The 24340-nt window shown below is 43.8% G+C and overlaps 1 protein-coding gene and 2 pseudogenes across 1 annotated transcript in view; 2 read left to right on the top strand and 1 right to left on the bottom strand.

The window, feature by feature from the left end:
• The window catches only part of LOC134947699 (pre-mRNA 3'-end-processing factor FIP1-like), a 148235-nt gene that overhangs the window by 61791 nt on the left and 62104 nt on the right, over positions 1-24340 (top strand). Inside the window, exon 7 of the mRNA XM_063935655.1 lies at positions 20595-20728. Coding sequence (XP_063791725.1) covers positions 20595-20728 — 134 coding nt within the window. The remainder of the gene's footprint in view (positions 1-20594; positions 20729-24340) is intronic.
• On the bottom strand, positions 4290-4408 carry LOC134951128 (5S ribosomal RNA; annotated as a pseudogene).
• On the top strand, positions 13476-13594 carry LOC134951116 (5S ribosomal RNA; annotated as a pseudogene).

Raw genomic sequence — 24340 nt, 5'->3', positions numbered from 1 at the left:
ACTTGGTCGGGGTCAAACACATTTGCTAAATTCTACAAGTTTTACACCTTGGCCGATGAAGACCTCAAGTTCGGTCAGTCGGTGCTGCAGGGTCATCCGCACTCTCTCGCCCGTACTGGAGCTTTGGTATAACCCCATGGTCATGAAGTGGACCCCAGCATCCTCTAGGACGTATGAGAAAACAGGATTTTGATACCTACCGGTAAATCCTTTTCTAGTCCGTAGAGGATGCTGGGCGCCCGTCCCAGTGCGTACTTTACCTGCAGTTTTGTTATTAGAGTTACACAAGTTGTGTTATATTAGTTTCAGCATGTTGCTGTAATTGGTTCATGCCTGTTAGCGTGTGTTCTGTTGAATGCCATGTTGTGCGGCATGGTTGAGGTGTGAGCTGGTATGTATCTCACCACTAGTTTAAAGTAAATCCTTTCCTCGAAATGTCCGTCTCCCTGGGCACAGTTCCTATAACTGAGGTCTGGAGGAGGGGCATAGAGGGAGGAGCCAGTTCACACCCATTGAAAAGTCTTAAGAGTGCCCATGGCTCCTGCAGAACTGTCTATACCCCATGGTCATGAAGTGGACCCCAGCATCCTCTACAGACTAGGAGAAAAGGATTTACCGGTAGGTATCAAAATCCTGTTTTTCCAACTCACTGAGGAGTAGATATCTACTACTAGGGCAAAGAAAACTGATAAGTTTAAAAGACAGAAGGTGGTTTAAGCTGTATTACCACATTCGGATCATTTATTGGACAGCAGAGAGGAACCCTGGAACACTCCAGGCAAAAAGTTGCCTGTCTCAAAAAGGGGCATTAGCTCGTTATACTCTGCCTGAGGACATCTGTAATAAATGGGAAAATCCACCTCTGGTGGATTCGCATGTCACTTACCTCGTGGTATCATCCACTCTACCAGTTACTACGGTCACTTCCCTAAAGAAACCGACTGATAAACGTATTGAAGGTTGCCTGAAGTCTATTTACTCCCTTACAGGGGCTGTCCATACTATAGCTGCTTTATGGGCAGCAAAGGTGATTGAGGCTTGGGCTCAGGCACTAGAGGATGAGCTGCCCAATCATATTTCAGAGGATGTCAGACAATACCTGTCTCATATTAAAACAGCTTCTTATTACATTCAGGAAGCTTCGTCTGATGCTGGTGTGTTGGTTTCCAAGGTGTCAGCTACATCTGTTTTGGCGCGCTGTATTTTGTGGATGAGGTCATGGAAAATGGACTTGAACTCTAAGAAAACCTTAGAAATCCTACCCTTTACTGGGGATATTTTGTTTGGGGAAGAATGAATAAGATTGTGTCTGATTTTGCAGCTGCCAGGACAGCATTCCTTCCCCCCTGGAATACTTCAAAGAAGGTCAAGGGTACCACATTTCGCTCCTTTCGACCTCAGGGTAAAGCAAAAGGACATTCTTTCCCTAAATCCTGCAAGCCTAAGACTAAGCAGTCCTGGGCAACTCGTCAACCTTCCAATAAACCTGACAAGCCCGCAGCATGAGGGGGCAGGCCTTCCACTGGGAACCCTAGAGTGGAAGGCTGACTTCTGCACTTTGCTAAAGTTGGCATATGACCACTTCTGATGCTTGGGTGCTAGAAGTTGTCTCCTACGGTTATGTAATCCCATTCAGGGGACAGGCCCCTCTACAGTACTTTACCACTGGCCTTCCTTTGTACCCAGTAAGGGCGCAGACTCTGCAAATGGTGCTTAATTCTCTCATTCATACGGGAGTGAATGTGCTGGTCCCTCAGTCCCAAACGGGGCAGAGGTTGTTACTCGACCCTGTTTCTTGTTCCAATGGGTCTCACCAGCCTGTTCTCAACTTCAAATCGGTAAACAAGTTTGTGAGGGTATCAAAGTTTTGCGTGGAAACTTTGCGCTCAGTCGTTCACGCCATGGAACCTAGAAACTTCATGGTATCCCTGGATATACAGGATGCATATTTGCATATTCCTGTTGCCAAGTCGCATCAGCAGTTACTGCAGTTTGCTATTGGTAGCTTTCATTACCAATTCCAGTCTCTGCCATTTGGACTGACTACAGCACCTCGTGTCTTTACTAAAATTATGGCTGTTATGACGGCCTACCTTCGTCGCCAGGGAATATGAATTCTGATGTATCTGGACGATCTCCTGCTACTGGCGAAGTCAAAGGTAGTTCTCGATCATCTCCAACTGACGGCAAAATTCCTTCAGACACACGGTTGGCTGATAAACTGGAAGAAGTGCTCTCTGGTCTCATCACAGAGCATGGTACACTTATGGGCACTTCTGGATATGCACAGTCAGAGATTTTCTCTACCCCTTGACGCAGTTCTGAAGATTCAGGACAAGATACATCATTTCATTCATCTTCCCAGGGTGTTGATACACTCGGCGATGCATACCATCTGTCTGATGGTGTCATTCTTCAACATGATAGATTATGCTCAATTTCATTCCTGTCTCCTATTAAGGTTGATTCTTTCCAGATGTAATGGCCCCACCAGATCAGATTTCAAATGATGTCATTGACTCCGAAGATTCGGTTGTCGCTGACCTGGTGGCTACAGGATCAGTAATTGAGTGTGGATCAACCCTTCTGATCCCAAACTGGGTCCTGCTAACAACGGACGTCAGTCTTCGGGATTGGAGAGCAGTGACAGAGCAACACTCGTTCCAGGGTCATTGGACCAGGGAAGAATCTCTGCTTCCAATCAATATACTGGAGTTGAGAGCAGTGTTCTACGCTCTGTCTCTGGCTAGGCCTCTTCTGCAAAATAGACCTGTTCAAGTACAGTTAGACAATGCCACTTCAGTGGGATATATCAACCATCAGGGCGGCACTCAAAGTCGATGGGCAATGTAAGGGGTGTCCAAAATTTTTTGGTGGGCGGAACGCCATCTACTAACCAAATCGGCAGCGTTCATTCTGTTCATACTCAACTGGGCAGCAGACTTCCTCAGTTGTCAGGATGTTCACTTAGGAGAGTGGGCCCTTCATCCCGAGGTATTTCAACTTCTTGTCGACAGATAGGGCCTAGGATCTCATGGCATCTCGACACAATTACAAGGTTCCAATCTACGGATCCCAAACCAGGGACTCTCAAGCGATGTTCATGTATGCATTGGCAATCCAGTGGAACTTTTGTCTGCCATACATGTTCCTCCAGCCTCACTTCTGCCCAGAGTTCTTCAGAAGTTCAAACAAGAAGGAGGATATCTCATTCTGGTCGCTCCAGCATAACCCAGACGTCACTGGTTCTCAGATCTCAACGGACTATCAGCAGATTGTGCCCTTCTGTTTCCTCAGCATCAGGACCTTCTACGGCAGGGCCCCTGTCTTCATCTGGACTTTGCCAGACTAGATTTGATGGCGTGGCGCTTGAAGCTTCACTCCTGAGGACTAAAGGATTCTCAGAGGCTGTCATTCAAACTATGCTGAAGAATTTATTACAGAGTGTGGCGTGCTCACTTCACTTGGTGTGCTGCTAAGAAATATGACACCTCGAAATTCAGAACTTCCAGACTTCTGGCTTTTCTTCAATGAGGATTAGACTTAGGACTTCGGCTGGCCTTTCTCAAGGCACAGATTTCAGCCTTGTCTATATGGTTCCAGCGCAAGATTGCCTCCATTCCTGATGGACATACATTCCTTCATGGTGTGATACATATTCAGCCTCAACATGAGGGGAGAGAATACCGCACAGGAGATATTGAGTATAGAAAGTTAATTTTCTAGACCAAAATCAGGTAATTGCAAGAAAACGCTGTTTTCTAATTCTGATATTATTTGGTGGTGCACCCTGAGTCAGTAGGGGAACGTAGACAATGTGGAAGAGAAGAAGACTCTTTTGTGGGCGCACTCTTTACTTTACATAAATATAGAAAATAGTCAAAGTAGATAAAAATACAAATTTTAATAATTCAACAAAATAATTTCTACACAATTAAGACAATTAGTGGTTCATTAAGAAGATAAAGGTGGTCAAATAATTAACAAAATATTTGAAATAGCACCATGTGCTGATATGAAATGAAAAAACTGGATTTTGGCTGACGGAAGAAAATTCTAGACGTTATATATTCAGTGGTATATTGTGCTAATAAGCCAATTACTGTTATGCATTCCCCTGTAATATAGTCTGGATACTGGTGGTACTTAAGAGTAGTATGTCACTGTCTTGTCTCCTGCCAAAGAAGATAAGGGCGGAGGGGGTGGAAGGGGGAAAGGCAAAGAGTGGAAGTTGGAGAGCAGTGTGAATCTGCTGTCAGTGTTAGACACTATATGGGCTCAATCAATGAGCTCTACTGCACTGAGTATTCCTCAATGGTCACCCACTTGAGTACTAACCCAGCCCAACACTGATTAGCTTCCGAGATCGGACGGTTTCGGGCGTCTCCAGTGTGGTATGATAGTAGAGGAAATGACCAATATTACGAAGCTCTGGAATCACTGATGAGAGTTCACGAATTTACAAAGTTATTCAGGACAGATACCAGACATAGACGAAATTAGATGGATCTGCTGCCAATGTTAGACAGGGACTCAACCCTGAATCACTGGTGAGAGTCCACGAAAATAAGGATTGAAAGAAAAATAAGTAGATAGTGTAAGGTCTGATGGGGTTTAAATCCAGATGCGGCAATAGTAAAATGAACTGGAATAATTACATTATCATTGGAAAAAGTTGCCTAAATACAGGGTGCCTGAAATGCCAAAGCAAAGACAAGGAGAAAAAATTAATAACAGAGTACCAGCTATGGGAAAGTATCCAATATGACTTATCGGTACTTAAAAGTAGCAATGAGGTTGTAGCTGAATTGCATCTAGAGTGTAACTGTTACAAAAGTTTCCACTGCAGGTTGTCAATACCTCAAAAGGATATAACTAAATAGTAGTGAAGTTGTAACTGAATTGCAATGATATGTCCAGACTGGGGGGGATCTATCAAAGTTTTTAGATTGGATCACTGCCAATAACATCACATGCAGAAAAATGAAAATGCAGCATTATAACATAATACATTAATATGGCAGTTATTTATATAAGGCAGGCAAGTACCTATTAGCACAAAGTCCGTCTAGTATATAAAATGTATGATAGCAGAGTGATGGTGATAAGTGCTCACAGGAGCAAATGAGAGAAACATATTAGACTGTTGCGTGTCTGTAACTCCCAATATACACTGTGTAGTAAGATTGCTATGGATAGTGGGAAAAGAGAGTTGATATTACCCGCGCCGAGATGGGGTAGAATCACCCCTTCTAGAGTCTTGACACCCGTCTCCTCGCAAAAGGTGCTGTCAGTCTTCTATGCGCCCCGGACATCTCGAATGATGGGGGGAGTTCAGGAGCCGCCGGTCCGATGGTGTCCTGTCGGACACAAGCCGCCGTCAGACATCCGCTGCTGCAGTCAGCCGCGATAGGTGTGGAGTGGAAGTCAGGGGAGACGGAGGGCACGGGCCAGATAACGTCCGAGGTTCCAGTCAGCCAAAAGGTCAGTGGTTGTGTCGGAATACGCGTTTCACCCGTTCGCCGGGCTTGATCACTTCCTGTTGTGGTCTTGATCCCAGCAGGTTTTTTAAAGGGAGGTTCAATCAGTATCTTCCAATCAAAACGGAGGGGGTGTATGAGTACTTTGATTACCCGCTGAGGTTTTACGGCTGGAATAATCCGGATAGTTAACACTGAATCACTGGTTGATTGACAGGAGGAGCCGTTATCCATGTGAACAAGTAAAATAAAGAGAAAAAAAGAGTTTTAAAACACAACCCAAATAAAGTTCTTATTGACCGGGTAATAAATCATATGCAGCATGATGCAAAGCTGAATTAGGTGGATGCAGGTGATTAATCTAATATTGCAAACCCAATAAGAAATAATGAAAATAATAATGAAAAAAGTAGCATGATTAGCCCATATAAATGAATACTTGATATTGCTTGCTGAAGTGATTAGACTGATGAGTGCGGGTAGTCCCTATTATAAGCCTGATTTATAGGTTTGTGACAGTTTGCAATTCAGAGCCCCGAGAGGGAAAGCTTCCTCGTGGCACTGGTAGTAATTATATCTAAGTCATTAATATATAGTCACACAGTATTGTCCAAATAGGCTGATAAAAAAAAAAAAAAAAAATGATTAATTGATAAACTGTTACTACACAAACAGCGGTCCTTAGTACGAGCAAAGAAAATAATAAACTTAGGAGGTCATTCCGAGTTGTTCGCTCGCACGGCGATTTTAGCAGAGTTGCTCACGCTAAGCCGCCGCCTACTGGGAGTGAATCTTAGCATCTTAAAATTGCGAACGATGTATTCGCAAAATATTGCGATTACACACCTCGTAGCAGTTTCTGAGTAGCTCCAGACTTACTCGGCATCTGCGATCAGTTCAGTGCTTGTCGTTCCTGGTTTGACGTCACAAACACACCCAGCGTTCGCCCAGACACTCCTCCGTTCCTCCGGCCACTCCCGCGTTTTTTCCGGAAACGGTAGCGTTTTTTCCCACACGCCCATAAAACGGCCTGTTTCCGCCCAGTAACACCCATTTCCTGTCAATCACATTACGATCGCCAGAACGAAGAAAAAGCCGTGAGTAAAAATCCTAACTTCATAGCAAATTTACTTGGCGCAGTCGCAGTGCGGACATTGCGCATGCGCATTAAGCGGAAAATCGCTGCGATGCGATGAAATTTACCGAGCGAACAACTCGGAATGAGGGCCATAGTACGAGCAAAGAAAATAATAAATTGTCATTAATTTATAATGATTAGATATGAATTGCTACAGGTGATCAAACAATGTTAGGTATATATTTCTTTCAAATTGATTGGTGATTCGAGAAATGTTGATTATATGGCACGTATATAAGGTATAGTGGGGTGCCGCTGCTGGTCAAGTGTAATAGTCGCAAGGTCAGCGGTCCTGAGACCGGACAGAAGGGCTCCCTGATAGGGCTAAACATTAGCCTTAAAATAAAAGTGATTGTTCATAATCAATAATAATGCAGTGTCTCGCTTATTAATAATCATACGGTATCCTGTATAAACAGTAGATTGTTAAGGTAGTGATGTTAATTACATGGGACATGTCTGCTCTTTATTGCGGTTAATCTGTGGGTCAGAGATGCTGAATAATAATGCCGCATCGTCCGCAATACTAAGTGCGGGCACAGAAGGGGAAGAAAGAAAAGGAAATGGGAAGGAAATGAAGGGGCTCCCTAATAGAGCTGATGAACTGATAAATTAGGAGAGTCCTCGAAAGTGACCCAGCAATGTTTTATATGCAAGTTAAAAAAATGTTATTGTATATCTGAGTAAACACGGATGCATGAAATATTAGGGGATCTCCCTATAGGTCAAAGATACTAGTTACTGTTGCCGAATATTGGACCCTTGACAGGTGATGATTGTGTTTATAATGTCTAAATATAAACACATGGCAAGGCACTGTTCACTGCCTAAGGTTAGGTGTAATTGTAGGGCTCTAGTTCAAACTGTAAGGGATAAAAGGTGGAGAATTAATATGTATAGGAATGATAGTGAAACCTAAGGGATGGGTTGGAGGGTGGGGTTTAAACTAAGAGATAAGGTTGATAAGTGCACTTAACTGAATAAATAAGTGTTGAAATCAAGTGCTGATAAACAGGTATAATGGGGTACGTGAAGCCCGTAGGATGTTAGTGAAAATAAATATCATTGGTGAATAAAATGGAAAGATTGAGAGTGGATGTTCTAGTGTTCTGGTAAGTATCTGAGAAGCAGGGTAAAGGGGGAAGGGTATAGGTTGGGAGTGCGTGCTGGATAAAATATGTATATACACACACATACACTCCAAACACATAAACACATGGAACACAGGAGTATGTGTGGATGAAAACAAAAAGTGAAAATATAGTGATTTTGCTGTAAATTGGTCGGGTGGGTGTGGAGTATAAGAAGTCGTGGGACTATGTGCAATTATGCTGAGGGTGTGGACATTAGATCAGCGAGTATACACACATGGTTTGAATTGATATTCGTATCATATAAATACGCTGTAGTTGATATACTCATTTAGGCCTGCTGGTTTTAGTCCCCCCAACTTGAAAGTCCATTCGCTTTCTTTTTTAATCAGTTCTTTACTTAGGTCACCCCCACGTATGCCCAAGTGAATTCTGTCTAGACCAAATGCTCGCATTTCACATGGGGAATCATGATGTTGAGCATGGAAATGCCTTGCTACTGATGTCAATTTTTTGCCTTTCTGTAGATCAGACGAGGCATTTCTGATATTTCCCATGTGTTCTAGAATCCTGGTTTTGAATTTCCTTGTGGTCATACCGATGTAGCGTTGGTTGCAGCTACAGATTAAACAGTAGACCATTCTTTCTGTATTACAATTAAAGAAATGTTGTATTTGAATATCACGCCCTAATCTATCTGTGACCTTGTCGGTGATCTGGATCTGAGGGCAGGCTTTGCACTGCCCACAGGGGAAGGACCCTGTTATATTGCTGGTTTTGGTGGGATTCCGTGTAAAATGGCTCTGAACGATCATGTCCTTCACATTCTTAGCTCTCCTCCAGCTAATTTGGAGCGTTGAGTCCAATAGCGGTGATAGATCTGCATCAAGGTGTAGGACCAGTAAGTGCTTCTGAATCGCGTTTTTGATTTGACGCCATTCTGGGCAAAAAGTACCTACAAAACGAATTTTGGTATCATCTTTTTCTTTCTTTGGTTTGTCTTGAAAGATCAGAGTGTCTCTTTTTACTTTGAGAACGGCTTTTTGAGCTTTTTTCAAAGCTCGTTTGCTATACCCACGTGCATGTAATCGGGCCGCAAGTTCGTGACTTTTTTGTTTGTATATGGTATCTTCTGTACAGTTACGTCTGAGTCTGAGAAATTCCCCTTTGGGAATGTTCTCGACAGTCGGCGGAAAATGTGAACTTGTCTGGTACAGAATACTATTGGTGGCCGTGTCTTTTCGATATAGTTCTGTGGCCAGGGTTCCAGTTGCTGTCTTGTAAATGTTAAGGTCTAAAAAGGATACCTTTTTTTTACTTATTGTATAGGTCAGAAAGATGTTGAGACTGTTGTTGTTAAGTAGATTTATAAAGTCCAGTAGAAGTTGTTCATCACTGTCCCAGATCACAAAAATATCATCTATAAATCTTAGCCAATTCAGAATATGTTGTGTATATTTCTGATTCTCATCCCTGAAAACGATGGTTTGTTCCCACCAGACGAGGAACAAATTTGCATAAGTGGGAGCACAAGCCGCTCCCATCGCTGTCCCTCGGATTTGCTGGAAAAATTGGTCACCGAAGGTGAAAAAATTCTTGTTAAGTACGAAGCTCAGCATTTCACAAAGAAAATCGTTGAACTCATTTCTTTCTTTCATATCCAAAAAGAACTTGGTCGCTTCTATTCCTTGTTGGTGGGAGATGCTACTATACAGAGCCTCAACATCCAATGTGACTAAGATACAATCCTTCTCCAGACAGATGTCATGTAACTTCCGTAATAAATCAGAAGTATCTTTTAGGTAGGAGGGTAGTGTCAAGACATGTTCCCTAAGGTGTAAGTCCAAGAATTTGCTGGGTATTTCTAATAGTCCCCCATTCCCTGAAACAATGGGTCTTCCTGGTGGTTTCGTGATGTTCTTGTGTACCTTCGGTAGAAGATAGAACGTAGGTACTCTGGGGTTTGAGACCGTAAGGTATTTGAACTCCTGTGATGTGATGGTTCCAAGTGCTGAGGCTTCTTCGATCATATGCATGTACTGTCTATGAAATTTAGCTGTGGGGTTGAGTGGTAATCTCAGGTAGCATGAGGTGTCCAGGAGTTGTCGTCGTGCTTCTTCCTCGTACATGGAGACAGGCCAAATCACGATATTGCCCCCTTTGTCAGAGGGCTTAAGAATTACATCTTTCCATGACTGAATTTCTTTTAGAGCAAGTCTTTCTCTATATTTCAGATTGTTCGTGAGGCATCTTTTCTTGGAATTTGTTTGGATTTCATCAAATTCTCTCGATACTAGGTCTAAGAAGACCTTAATCTCCGGACTGTTATTATCTGGTGGAAAGAAAGTAGATTTAGCCTTACATGTGGGTCTGGTATTTTGGACATCTACCGAGTTAGAGGCTGATTCCATGTATAGTTCTTCCAGGGCCTGAATTGCCATTACTTCTTCTTCAGATAAGGGTGTACTTGAGGAATTTGAGGAGGATGGTCCCTCCGATGGGGGTGTGATGAGAGTTGATCCAACATTCATAGATGACGAGATGTCCATAGTATCTGGAGCATTTGGTCTAGACAGAATTCACTTGGGCATACGTGGGGGTGACCTAAGTAAAGAACTGATTAAAAAAGAAAGCGAATGGACTTTCAAGTTGGGGGGACTAAAACCAGCAGGCCTAAATGAGTATATCAACTACAGCGTATTTATATGATACGAATATCAATTCAAACCATGTGTGTATACTCGCTGATCTAATGTCCACACCCTCAGCATAATTGCACATAGTCCCACGACTTCTTATACTCCACACCCACCCGACCAATTTACAGCAAAATCACTATATTTTCACTTTTTGTTTTCATCCACACATACACCTGTGTTCCATGTGTTTATGTGTTTGGAGTGTATGTGTGTGTATATACATATTTTATCCAGCACGCACTCCCAACCTATACCCTTCCCCCTTTACCCTGCTTCTCAGATACTTACCAGAACACTAGAACATCCACTCTCAATCTTTCCATTTTATTCACCAGTGATATTTATTTTCACTAACATCCCACGGGCTTCACGTACCCCATTATACCTGTTTATCAGCACTTGATTTCAACACTTATTTATTCAGTTAAGTGCACTTATCAACCTTATCTCTTAGTTTAAACCCCACCCTCCAACCCATCCCTTAGGTTTCACTATCATTCCTATACATATTAATTCTCCACCTTTTATCCCTTACAGTTTGAACTAGAGCCCTACAATTACACCTAACCTTAGGCAGTGAACAGTGCCTTGCCATGTGTTTATAATTAGACATTATAAATACAATCATCACCTGTCAAGGGTCCAATATTCGGCAACAGTAACTAGTATCTTTGACCTATAGGGAGATCCCCTAATATTTCATGCATCCGTGTTTACTCAGATATACAATAAAAATTTTTTAACTTGCATATAAAACATTGCTGGTTCACTTTCGAGGACTCTCCTAATTTATCAGTTCATCAGCTCTATTAGGGAGCCCCTTCATTTCCTTCCCATTTCCTTTTCTTTCTTCCCCTTCTGTGCCCGCACTTAGTATTGCGGACGATGCGGCATTATTATTCAGCATCTCTGACCCACAGATTAACCGCAATAAAGAGCAGACATGTCCCATGTAATTAACATCACTACCTTAACAATCTACTGTTTATACAGGATACCGTATGATTATTAATAAGCGAGACACTGCATTATTATTGATTATGAACAATCACTTTTATTTTAAGGCTAATGTTTAGCCCTATCAGGGAGCCCTTCTGTCCGGTCTCAGGACCGCTGACCTTGCGACTATTACACTTGACCAGCAGCGGCACCCCACTATATCTTATATACGTGCCATATAATCAACATTTCTCGAATCACCAATCAATTTGAAAGAAATATATACCTAACATTGTTTGATCACCTGTAGCAATTCATATCTAATCATTATAAATTAATGACAATTTATTATTTTCTTTGCTCGTACTAAGGACCGCTGTTTGTGTAGTAACAGTTTATCAATTAATCATTTTTTTTTTTTTTTTTATCAGCCTATTTGGACAATACTGTGTGACTATATATTAATGGCTTAGATATAATTACTACCAGTGCCATGAGGAAGCTTTCCCTCTCGGGGCTCTGAATTGCAAACTGTCACAAACCTATAAATCAGGCTTATAATAGGGACTACCCGCACTCATCAGTCTAATCACTTCAGCAAGCAATATCAAGTATTCATTTATATGGGCTAATCATGCTACTTTTTTCATTATTATTTTCATTATTTCTTATTGGGTTTGCAATATTAGATTAATCACCTGCATCCACCTAATTCAGCTTTGCATCATGCTGCATATGATTTATTACCCGGTCAATAAGAACTTTATTTGGGTTGTGTTTTAAAACTCTTTTTTTCTCTTTATTTTACTTGTTCACATGGATAACGGCTCCTCCTGTCAATCAACCAGTGATTCAGTGTTAACTATCCGGATTATTCCAGCCGTAAAACCTCAGCGGGTAATCAAAGTACTCATACACCCCCTCCGTTTTGATTGGAAGATACTGATTGAACCTCCCTTTAAAAAACCTGCTGGGATCAAGACCACAACAGGAAGTGATCAAGCCCGGCGAACGGGTGAAACGCGTATTCCGACACAACCACTGACCTTTTGGCTGACTGGAACCTCGGACGTTATCTGGCCCGTGCCCGTGCCCTCCGTCTCCCCTGACTTCCACTCCATACCTATCACGGCTGACTGCAGCAGCGGATGTCTGACGGCGGCTTGTGTCCGACAGGACACCATCGGACCGGCGGCTCCTGAACTCCCCCCATCATTCGAGATGTCCGGGGCGCATAGAAGACTGACAGCACCTTTTGCGAGGAGACGGGTGTCAAGACTCTAGAAGGGGTGATTCTACCCCATCTCGGCGCGGGTAATATCAACTCTCTTTTCCCACTATCCATAGCAATCTTACTACACAGTGTATATTGGGAGTTACAGACACGCAACAGTCTAATATGTTTCTCTCATTTGCTCCTGTGAGCACTTATCACCATCACTCTGCTATCATACATTTTATATACTAGACGGACTTTGTGCTAATAGGTACTTGCCTGCCTTATATAAATAACTGCCATATTAATGTATTATGTTATAATGCTGCATTTTCATTTTTCTGCATGTGATGTTATTGGCAGTGATCCAATCTAAAAACTTTGATAGATCCCCCCCAGTCTGGACATATCATTGCAATTCAGTTACAACTTCACTACTATTTAGTTATATCCTTTTGGGGTATTGACAACCTGCAGTGGAAACTTTTGTAACAGTTACACTCTAGATGCAATTCAGCTACAACCTCATTGCTACTTTTAAGTACCGATAAGTCATATTGGATACTTTCCCATAGCTGGTACTCTGTTATTAATTTTTTCTCCTTGTCTTTGCTTTGGCATTTCAGGCACCCTGTATTTAGGCAACTTTTTCCAATGATAATGTAATTATTCCAGTTCATTTTACTATTGCCGCATCTGGATTTAAACCCCATCAGACCTTACACTATCTACTTATTTTTCTTTCAATCCTTATTTTCGTGGACTCTCACCAGTGATTCAGGGTTGAGTCCCTGTCTAACATTGGCAGCAGATCCATCTAATTTCTTCTATGTCTGGTATCTGTCCTGAATAACTTTGTAAATTCGTGAACTCTCATCAGTGATTCCAGAGCTTCGTAATATTGGTCATTTCCTCTACTATCATACCACACTGGAGACGCCCGAAACCGTCCGATCTCGGAAGCTAATCAGTGTTGGGCTGGGTTAGTACTCAAGTGGGTGACCATTGAGGAATACTCAGTGCAGTAGAGCTCATTGATTGAGCCCATATAGTGTCTAACACTGACAGCAGATTCACACTGCTCTCCAACTTCCACTCTTTGCCTTTCCCCCTTCCGCCCCCTCCGCTCTTATCTTCTCTGGCAGGAGACCAGACAGTGACATACTACTCTTAAGTACCACCAGTATCCAGACTATATTACAGGGGAATGCATAACAGTAATTGGCTTATTAGCACAATATACCACTGAATATATAACGTCTAGAATTTTCTTCCGTCAGCCAAAATCCAGTTTTTTCATTTCATATCAGCACATGGTGCTATTTCAAATATTTTGTTAATTATTTGACCACCTTTATCTTCTTAATGAACCACTAATTGTCTTAATTGTGTAGAAATTATTTTGTTGAATTATTAAAATTTGTATTTTTATCTACTTTGACTATTTTCTATATTTATGTAAAGTAAAGAGTGCGCCCACAAAAGAGTCTTCTTCTCTTCCACATTGTCTACATATTCAGCCTCACTATGTTCCTCCAGAGCTCCATGGAATCTGTTTGTTGTATTGGATGCTCTTCAATCCTGCCACCTCTATCAAGAAAATGTAGTCCCAGCCTATATCTCTCCAGTCCTGTCGGCTAAAAAACGTTCTTTGGATGTGGTTAGGGCTCTCCGTGTCTATGTGGACCATACAGCCTCCATTAGACGATCTGATGCCCTCCTTATCCTCTTCGGATTTCACAAGCGGGGCTGGCGTGCTAATAAGCAAACGCTGGCCAGATGGATTAGAATGGTGGTTGCACAAGCTTATACTCAAGCTGGTCTTCCAGTTCCAGCTATGATCAATGCCCATTCTACTCGGTCTGTTGGACCTTCTTGGGCGGCATGTCGTGGGGCGTCCGCTGAACAATTGTGCAAGGTGGCTACGTGGTCTTCAGTGAACACGTTTTCTTAGGTTCTATGCCTTTGATACCTTCACCTCCCAGGATGCTTCATTTGGACGCCGGATTCTCATGTCCACCCAGACACGTCCCCTCCCTTGAGGTACTGCTTTAGGACATACCCGAAGTTTCCCTGTGGAAACCGTATGTACCCTGCTGCTAAAAGTAAGAGTTATGGTAGACTTACCATTAACGCTCTTTCTGCAAAGTACATAGGGCTCACAGGGCGCCCACTCTGATGCACCTGGCTTCTTTGGGTGTGTATGGCATTGGCCTCTGGTTACCCTCTCCTGTTGGGAGACTGTATTCTTGTGTGCCTAACATCTTCCTTCTCTCTTGCCGGCTTCCTGCATTTGGACTGGTTAACAAAACTGAGCTCACAGTGCCTGGAGGTGGGGTTATAGAGGAGGGCCCCAATGCATCCTGGGACAGCTAAAGCTTTAACCTGTTGGTGCCCTGGATCCAGATCCATCTATACACCCTGATGTTTCCCTGTGGACCCTATGTACTTCAAAGAGAGTTAACTATGGTAAGTCTACCATAATGCTTACTTTCTCTGTAGAGTCTTTTAAAGTTTACATTTCTTTCAGTTGATTAATTTTTTCTATCTTTTGGAAACAATTTAAGATAGCCTGATTGTAATTTTCTTTCAAGATAAAATCAATATTATTTTGATCCATTGTTTCGGGGCCCCTAAAAGGCTCAAGACCATAGGCCAGTGTCGACTCTGCCTATTTGGTAATCCGGCACTGGTTCACAGCGGGAGAGTCTCTGGGAGAAGTCCAGCATCTCCAGGAGTACTGGGCCCGCCCCCCGAGTAACAAATTGTGAGTTTGCCATGAAACCACAAGCAAGGCCCTGCTGCTTATTTAATAATAATAATAATAATAATAATTTTATTTATATAGCGCCCTTTCTCCAATAGGACTCAAGGCGCTTAACAGATATATAGCATATATAGCATAATATAGTACAGATACATGAAGTACATTTTCATAAAATACAGAAGCATGAAGATACTAAAAGGAACATTATGGAAATGCTTGAGTAAACAGGAAAGTCTTGAGTCTACTTTTGAAGGATTCTATAGTTGGGGCCTCTCGCACTGTGCGGGGAAGGGAGTTCCATAGAGTAGGAGCCGCATGACTAAAAGCTCGACCCCCAGATGAATTACGGTAGATTCTAGGTACTGCTAAAAGTCCTTCATCTACAGATCGCAGTAATCGAGTGGGGCAGTATGGGGTCAGAAGCTGCTTCAGGTACCTTGGGCCTTGGTCATGTAATGCTTTGAAGCTCAGTAAGCCAATCTTGAAGATGATTCGCCCTCTTACAGGCAGCCAGTGAAGGGAGTAGAGGATGGGTGTTATGTGGCTAGAACGGGGATGGTTGGTTAACAGCCTGGCAGCTGTGTTTTGCACCAGCTGTAAGCGTTGCAATTCTTTTGCTGGTAGACCAAGGTAGAGGGCATTACAGTAGTCTAATCGAGATGATACAAATGCATGTATGACTTTTGGCATGTCATCTGAGGGAATTAAGTGCTTGATTCTGGCTATGTTCCTCAGGTGAAAAAATGAGGATTTGATTGTGGCTGATATCTGATGTTTAAGTGTCAAGCCACCATCCAGGACAACGCCAAGATTCCGCACACGATCACTGGTCTGTAATTCTGAATCCCCGAGTGTAAGTCCAGTTGGTTGGCTATGCTGCAGTCTTGTCCTTTGATGTTGCGGTCGTATCATAAGTACCTCTGTTTTATCCGGGTTCAGTCGCAGCCAACTGGCGCTCATCCACTCCTGTAGTTCAGCTAGACAGCCATTTAGGGTTGCTATAGGGTTATCAGTGCCCGGAGCAAAGGACAAGTACAGTTGTGTATCATCTGCATAGCAGTGGTAGACCAGGCCATGGCGCCTGATTATTTCGCCCAATGGGAGCATGTATACTGCAAAAAGCATGGGGGATTGTATAGAACCTTGTGGGACACCACATGGCAATGGCACTGGTGGTGATGAGTATAATCCAGACGATACTCTCTGTGACCTGCCTGTGAGAAATGATTTGAACCAGCTTAGGACTGTGCCATCCAGACCACAGAAATGTATCAGTCGCTCAATCAGAAGCCACGGTATCAAATGCTGCCGAGAGATCCAGAAGGATTAATATTGAACAGTCACCTCTGTCTTTTGCCATCAGAAGATCATTTAACACACAGACCAGGGCTGTTTCAGTGCTATGTCTTCTCCTGAATCCTGATTGAAATGGATCATAAATATCATGGGTTGTCAGGCGGGTTTCCAGTTGATTTGCAACCACTTTCTCAATAACCTTTCCTAGGAAAGGAAGGTTTGATAACGGTCTGTAGTTGGTCATGCAGTCGGGATCTAAATTAGGTTTTTTAAGAAGCGGTCTAACAATTGCTTCCTTTAGGGGTCCAGGAAAAATGCCTGTCTGCAAAGAGCATTGAACAATTTTTGCAAAGACAGGACCAATTATATCTATACAACCTATTAGAAGCTTGGTTGAGGCTGGGTCCAGATCACAGGTGGTGGGACGCAGAATCCGAGCAATTTCAGCAGTGTCCTTTACATTCACTGGGTCAAAGCTGGTCCATGAAGGCAGGTAGCTTATATTGGCAGGCTTTGTAGTTTGGCACTCCTTTGATGGCACTGTGGAGATTCCAGCCCGGATGGTGGATATTTTATCTGCAAAGAAGTTTGCAAACTCGTTGCATCTTGCCTGGGAGAGGGTTTCATCAGTCTGCAGGCATGCTGGCTTGCAAAGCATCTCCACTGTGTGGAAAAGTTGAGCTGGCCTATTGTTTGCTGCTGTGATCTCATTTGACAGGAACTGTGATTTCTTACGAGTGATTGTCGATTGATATTCTTCGTTATGCTTTATTAGTGTTATTTTGTCAACCACTAGGTTAGTCTTCCTCCATCGTCTTTCCAGTCTACGCCCCCTTTTCTTGAGCTCACTAACACTGTTGTCGAACCATGGAGCTTGACGTTGTGGTTTACAAGGTCTTATACGCACATGGGCGATAATATCAGTTGCAGCCATAACATCCCTATTATAATAACGTACTAGGGAACAGGGATCTTCACAGGCACCCAGTATAGCAGAGAGATCCAGATTTGCTGCAAGAGCCTGGGGAGAGAGTGTCCCCGTATGCAGCGGCTGCGGCAGGCGTCTCCGTCCGTGCCAAGGTCCGGACCCTATGACGTGTATCGGGATTCCGGAAATGACGTCAAATGACGCTGAAGAACAGGTGCTGGACGTACGTTTCACCCTCTAAAGGGGCTTGATCACCACCTGCCTGCACGGCGGTACCTGTCAGCTCTGCGATGACTCCGGTTAACAGGGCTGCAGGGTGCCGTAGCGGATGACAGTAGAAACACTTCTTTCTTTCTTCAGCCCATTGCCGTCTGGTTAACCCTCTCACCTCCCATTCACTGTGTGCTTGCACACACATGGGAAGGCAGCAGAAGTTGGCCAGACACACGGGACGGGCTTCTAAACTGTCTATAGAAAGAGATTCAAAACGTTAGAGATATATCTCCCCCTCTGCATGTGTTTCCAGTGTGAAAAATCCTCTGTTATTTACTTTATGCCTGCACCCTAAGATATTTATTTACAGGAAGATCGACATCACCCTGTTACCTTTTGTTTCTGCTGAAACAACATACTGTTATATCCCCAATGAATATTCATTTCTAGGAGATTGATAAAACACCCTTCGCTACAACTGTAGCTACTTTCTACTTTGTGTGTTTTTTGTTCTCAGCAGGAACAACGATTAGCTACCAATTATTTGGATGCATGCTCTATTTATTTACAGGTACATGGAAACATTTTCTCCGCTGCAAAACTGTTACTAATTCTTGTAGGATTCCTTTCTTAACAGGAGTTATATGTACATTTGTTATTTTGTTCTGGGAGATACAAAATTACCGTTAGCAGCTTGTGTGTTCTACTTAATCAGTGCTGATAGTTAATGCACACCTCGATATCAGAGTGCCACACTAGGATCCTGGATAATGTGAAAAATATCCTGACCATACCGATTAACACTATATAGTATATCTTGTTTTTCCTTTGTATAGACACAAACCGTTATACTTACCCAGATAATTCACATCTTTATTATTTTTTGAATTGGCAGCAAGCTGTAGGCAGATCGTTCCGCTAGGATTACTGACGTGCCATAGTGGTTAGATTATTATTTTCTGACCCTTTTGTCTCATAAACATAATTGTTTTTTGAGAATTGTCAATTTTCACTATTTTGTTATATAGTACACCATTAATTTTCACCCGTGGGTGATCCACATATAGAGGTCTGATTGATTAGGATAAAGAACTCTTATTTTGGAATCTAATATATGTATTGTGTTTTTGAGCCTAATTCTCTTAAAAATAAATATAAATTCTTATCTAAAAAAAAACCCTGTCAGTGAAAGGTTAAAAACCATATATTTTATCTAACTAAATAAAAGTTATGTTTTAAATATCAGTAACATTGGAGAAAGGGTGCCCTCACAAAGAGGTTTACTTCTTGGTTCCTTGATTCTTTCTAGGAACAACTTCTTTTTGTGATGCAGATGTGCTAAGCCTTGGAGAGTGATAAAGTGGAGAGAGATAAACTATCAACCAATCAGCTCCTGTCATTTTTCAAACACAGCCTGTAACATGGCAGTTAGCTGATTGGCTAGTACTTTATCTCTCTCCACTTTATCACTCTCCAATGCTTAGTTCATCTCCCCCTTAGGGGGCAGATTTAACAACGAGTGATAATCTTGTTATCACTCGTTACAAATGTTAAATGGTGCTCCAGCCAAGTAGCTCATAACTGTCATGTGCTTGAAAAATGACAGGAGCTGAATGGCTGGAGAACCATTTCACATTTTGTAATGAGTGATAACAAGAATATCACTCATTAAATATGTCCATTAGTCTCTTACCTTGGCTTGCTGAATTCTTCAGCCATTGACCAGCTGGCGTTTATGTGAGAGAAGATGATCCCGACAATGATATCTGCTGGTTGATGAGGAGTCCATTAATGGATTCACAATTCAGTTGATGTCACCTTCAGCCACCAGAAAACTGTTTATAACTCAAGAAGCATCCTGGCAAGGAATCTCTGTTGATCAGTATTGGATTTCTCATTAGGCTTTTGAGGCATGTGCCTAGGGGTGCCACTAGCTGCGGCAACACAACAGTTCCTCTGCACTAGAACATTACAGTGTCCCAATTTAGCCACTGCTATTTGGACATGGAACAAAGCCTACATCCCCTATGATGCATTAGGGGGAGTTTCAGGAGTGGGTGCATGTGCAGTTCAGGAACCCGGAAGAATAGGTTTGCATTAAGGAGAGTCTAGAGCATTTGTCTGTGTAATCAGAGGGCCCGGATGAAGAGGTTATTAGTCCATAAAAGGCCAAAAGAAGCAGGGGGAGTAGTCTCATCAGAATACCGTGGGGAGCACCCAATAATATGTCTAGGTCCTGACCCCTAAATTCGCCCCTGCTGTTGATGTTGATTTGAAGAGTACCGAAGACATTTACACGTGTATGACTGTTAAGGACTTTATATTTAAGAATCGGGCCCTCTATACATGCCTTGAGGATTGTTATAAAATGCATCAGGCAAGTAGTAATTCATGAGTTTTCTAAAGGAATTTATTTTAAAATAGGTCTGGAGATTTGCAGTGTCAGCCATATCTGAACTTTTCTCTACAGCTACACATGTTTCTTGGGGATGTTAAACAGTATTTGTAAAGCTTTCTCTTATTGACTTTAGCTTCTCCCCAATGAACAAGCTGGGTCTATGTCACATTATGACTGGGAGGCCACCACGCTGCAGGTTTTCTATCATAGTATTATAAGTCAGGTGTCTCATAGCATGCAGCAGGAGCACTTAAAAACATAGCTGCAACTTTACAATATAGCACTGCTTAACATGGTTGGCGATACATAAATACAGTAATAATAAAATAAAAATGGCTCTCAGTTCTCAGTACAGGTAAGTAGAAGGATTTGCTTTTATTTTGTCTTTTGTGTATATACTTAACTTTGTGACTGTTTGTTGATTTTAAGGTGCTGACCTTTCCGATTACTTCAATTATGGATTTAATGAGGCAACATGGAAAGTGTATTGTGAGAAGCAGAGGAGACTGCAGTCAGGACTGGACAGTACTTATCATCAACACAGCAAGGAGAACAAAATAACGGTATAGTAGTCTTCATATGACATCAGCTACCAGACAATATGAATAGAATAATGTGTGCATTCATGTAGATAATGTAGAGAAAGCTTCGCCAACATATAGCTCACCAGGGGGTAGATGTATGAAGCATTGATATGGGTGAGAAATTGTATCAGCATGCATTATTGCAGCGGCGGTGCATGCTGAATGACAGCAGCGTTATCCGCCCCTGTATATGTCGGTGCTGCTACCTAAAAGATAGTACGCCGATATGCAGGGCAATGTATGAGTTGCACTGACGGTTCCGATACCTGTAGCTATCGATTTCGACAGCTGCAAGTGTCATTACCCAAATACCACAGCCAGGGACAGCGTAGTCCCTGGCTGTGACGGGAGCTGGTTTCAGGCTGCATGTGAGATCTTGCTTGAGATATCTCCTCATACATCTATGCTGCAGTCACACCAAACAGCCCCTCTTGGCACACCAGGGGGTAAATTTACTAAGATGGGAGTTCTATTTAAGCTGGGATGTTGCCCATAGCAACCAATCCGATTCCAGATATTATCTTCTAGAAGGTGCTAGATAAATGAGAAATAGAAGCAGCTTGGTTGCTACGGGCAACATCCCATCTTATATAGAACTCCAGGTCGTGAGAATCTTCTAGCATCTTTTTTGCCGAAAACGCATCCTGTATATCTGTCTGACCGAGTCTCTGAATCCGTACATGAAGTGCTACAATGAGGCGCAGCTCTTTTGTTTTTCTGTTCTGCTTGGTATATAGACTCAGTCACACACAATATACAAGTAAATCAGCAGTTTCCTCATGTATCCCAGGACGCCTGTTGCATGGGACATACTATTTGTGATTGTACAGTATGTTCTCTTTAACACCAAATATTTCTCTGACGTCCTAGTGGATGCTGGGAACTCCGTAAGGACCATGGGGAATAGACGGGCTCCACAGGAGACTGGGCACTCTAAAAGAAAGATTAGGTACTATCTGGTGTGCACTGGCTCCTCCCTCTATGCCCCTCCTCCAGACCTCAGTTAGAATCTGTGCCCGGCCAGAGCTGGGTGCTCCTAGTGGGCTCTCCTGAGCTTGCTAGAAAGAAAGTATTTGTTAGGTTTTTTATTTTCAGTGAGATCTGCTGGCAACAGACTCACTGCCACGTGGGACTTAGGGGAGAGAAGCAAACCTACCTGCGTGCAGCTAGCTTGTGCTTCTTAGGCTACTGGACACCATTAGCTCCAGAGGGTTCGAACACAGGGCCTGACCTCGATCGCAGGGACGTGCAGTCAGGGGAGGCAGTGCCTCCCCTGTCATTAATTATTACATTAAAACAAAGAAGATACTTATGACACATATTCTGTGTCATTGGTATCTTCTTTAGGTTAATGTAATATTTTTTTCAGTTTAAATCTTGTTTCATTTGATTTAGGAGGCAACACGAACGGTGCCTCTCGCTGACAATTCTAAATGTCCGGAAGCAGGGGGCGGACAGGGGGCGGGGCCAAGCAGAGGGCTGTAAAAGCCCATTTAAAAAAACAGTGTAAGCGGCACCTATTCCAGTGCCTCAGCGCAGGGACGTGCTTTCAGCCCATATGAAAGCACGCCCCTGTCACTGAAGGCAGATGTGATTGGGCACCAGATTCAGCATTGACAGTGGCTGTATCCAGTCACTGTCAATGTTGTACAGGGAGGGAGAATGTCTGTGTCAAATACGCGGCGGATCCGGGGGCGGGGGAGGACGCGGCCCTGTGCCCGGCCGACTGTCATTTCTGGCGCTCTCTTAAAAAAAAAAAACTCACAGCAGTACCTGGCTTGAAAGAAGAAGCCAGCTTCGGTGCAGGTGCTGCAGTTCCCTGGTGCCCACCACGTTGAAGGGGCTAATAGCGGCAGCCGGAGCAGCAGTATTCTACTGTGAGTCAGAGGAGGAGAGTCTTTTCCCTCCCCTCTCCTCCGCTCCTCCACCGTCCAGCAGCCACAAGCGGCATGCGCGCTGCCGAGGGGCTCACTGACCATCAGCCCCTGGTGCCTGACTCGCCCGAACAGCATAGGAGTTGCTATCACAGGTAAAGGGGGTGCGGCTGCTACGGGGCCCCCAACCAGTCTTCTCAGAGCCCCTGCACCCAATAATGCTGCACCATGACTGGCCTGCTGTGAGTGATTGCAAACCATGGGCCATGCTTGGCACACCACTCCTCCCACCATTAGTGACGGACTGCGGCAGGTATCCCCTCTTGCCAGCTCTAGAGACAAACCGCGCCGGGCAGCCCCCCTGACAGTGCCACAGATGGATCGAGCCATGCAGCCCCACAGACAGGCCGCACCGGGCAGGCTTCCCCTGCCCCCCGACAGCTGCACAGATGCTGGGTAGCCCCACAGACACACCGCGGCGGCCAGCTTCCTCCTGACAGCTCCACAGATGGACCACGCCGGGCAGCCCCCTCGTGACAGTGACTTGACGAGAGGAGCCTATGGGGGTCATGCACATGCGGAATGCATATGCGCGGCAGCCGCAGTGCGCGACATTGCCCGGTGACGGGTTGCAGGGTTATGTCGCGTCTTGAAAAGGAAGCGGTCGAAGAGCGGACCGCAAAGAAGATGGACAGGAAGAAGGCGGACCTGGGCGTCACCACAGAATTTTCAGCCATTTTTCGGGGAGTGGATTTGAAAACGCAGGCATGTCCAGGAGAACGGAGGGCGCATGTTTGACGTCAAAGCCGGCTCCAGCATCGCTGAGATCGTCGCAAAGGGTAAGTATGTGTAGGGCTGGTCTACTTCTGCTTGAAATTTTTTTTTAACTTAGCAGGGCTGCACAAGCGATCGCACCCCTGCTAAGCTAAAATACACTCCCCCATAGGCGTGGACTAGTTGATCGCAGCAGCAGCAAAAAGTTGCTACGTGCGATCATCTCAGAATGACCACCTATGTCACTACCGCAGCCGAACTCTGAAGCCGCTGCCTGCATGACCAAGGGAGAGGCGAGTACTCAGAGCCCGGGGGATGGTCCTATAGGGACGTTTCGTTCCCTATAGGACCATCATCAGGACCAGCTGCTGCTGGTCCTGATGATGGTCCTATAGGGACTGAAACGTCGACTCAATATGCACGTTTGCACTTTTCCTTATGGTCTGTAATAAAAGATCAATTTTTTCATGTACATGTTGCCTTTTGGATTTTGAGTGGCTATCTACATTTTTTTTTAACCCGGGTACCCAGTTACAGTGCCAAGATGCACTTGTGCCTTATTAATTGTTACATAGGATGTAGTAGGCTGCTTGCTGAGATTAGGAGCCCCTGCCTTTCTCTCTCTTTCTCTGTCTCTCTCACTCTCTCCCTTTCACCCTCTCTCCTCAGTCACAATAACTCCCCCTACGTCCCGCTCTTCACAATCCCAATGGTCGGCATGCCAACAAACAGGGTCTATTGTCCACGACACCCATAGAGTGCAAGTAGATCCCACCACTGATCTCGCAGCGTGGGCTTGTTGCACTTGCCCCCTCCTGCCCATGCGCGCCGGCATTCCGCTGCTGGAATACCGGTGTCGGTATGCTGACCGCCGGTCACGCATACCACATCCGTGTAGAGACAGTTAGGTTTGGGGAGGGGTGTTCAAACTGAAATCTAAATT

The sequence above is a fragment of the Pseudophryne corroboree genome, chromosome 8 (assembly GCF_028390025.1).
Source record: "Pseudophryne corroboree isolate aPseCor3 chromosome 8, aPseCor3.hap2, whole genome shotgun sequence".
Lineage (NCBI taxonomy): Eukaryota > Metazoa > Chordata > Amphibia > Anura > Myobatrachidae > Pseudophryne > Pseudophryne corroboree.
Note: the sequence above shows the minus strand (reverse complement) of the source record. Positions and strands in the feature narration are given on the sequence as shown.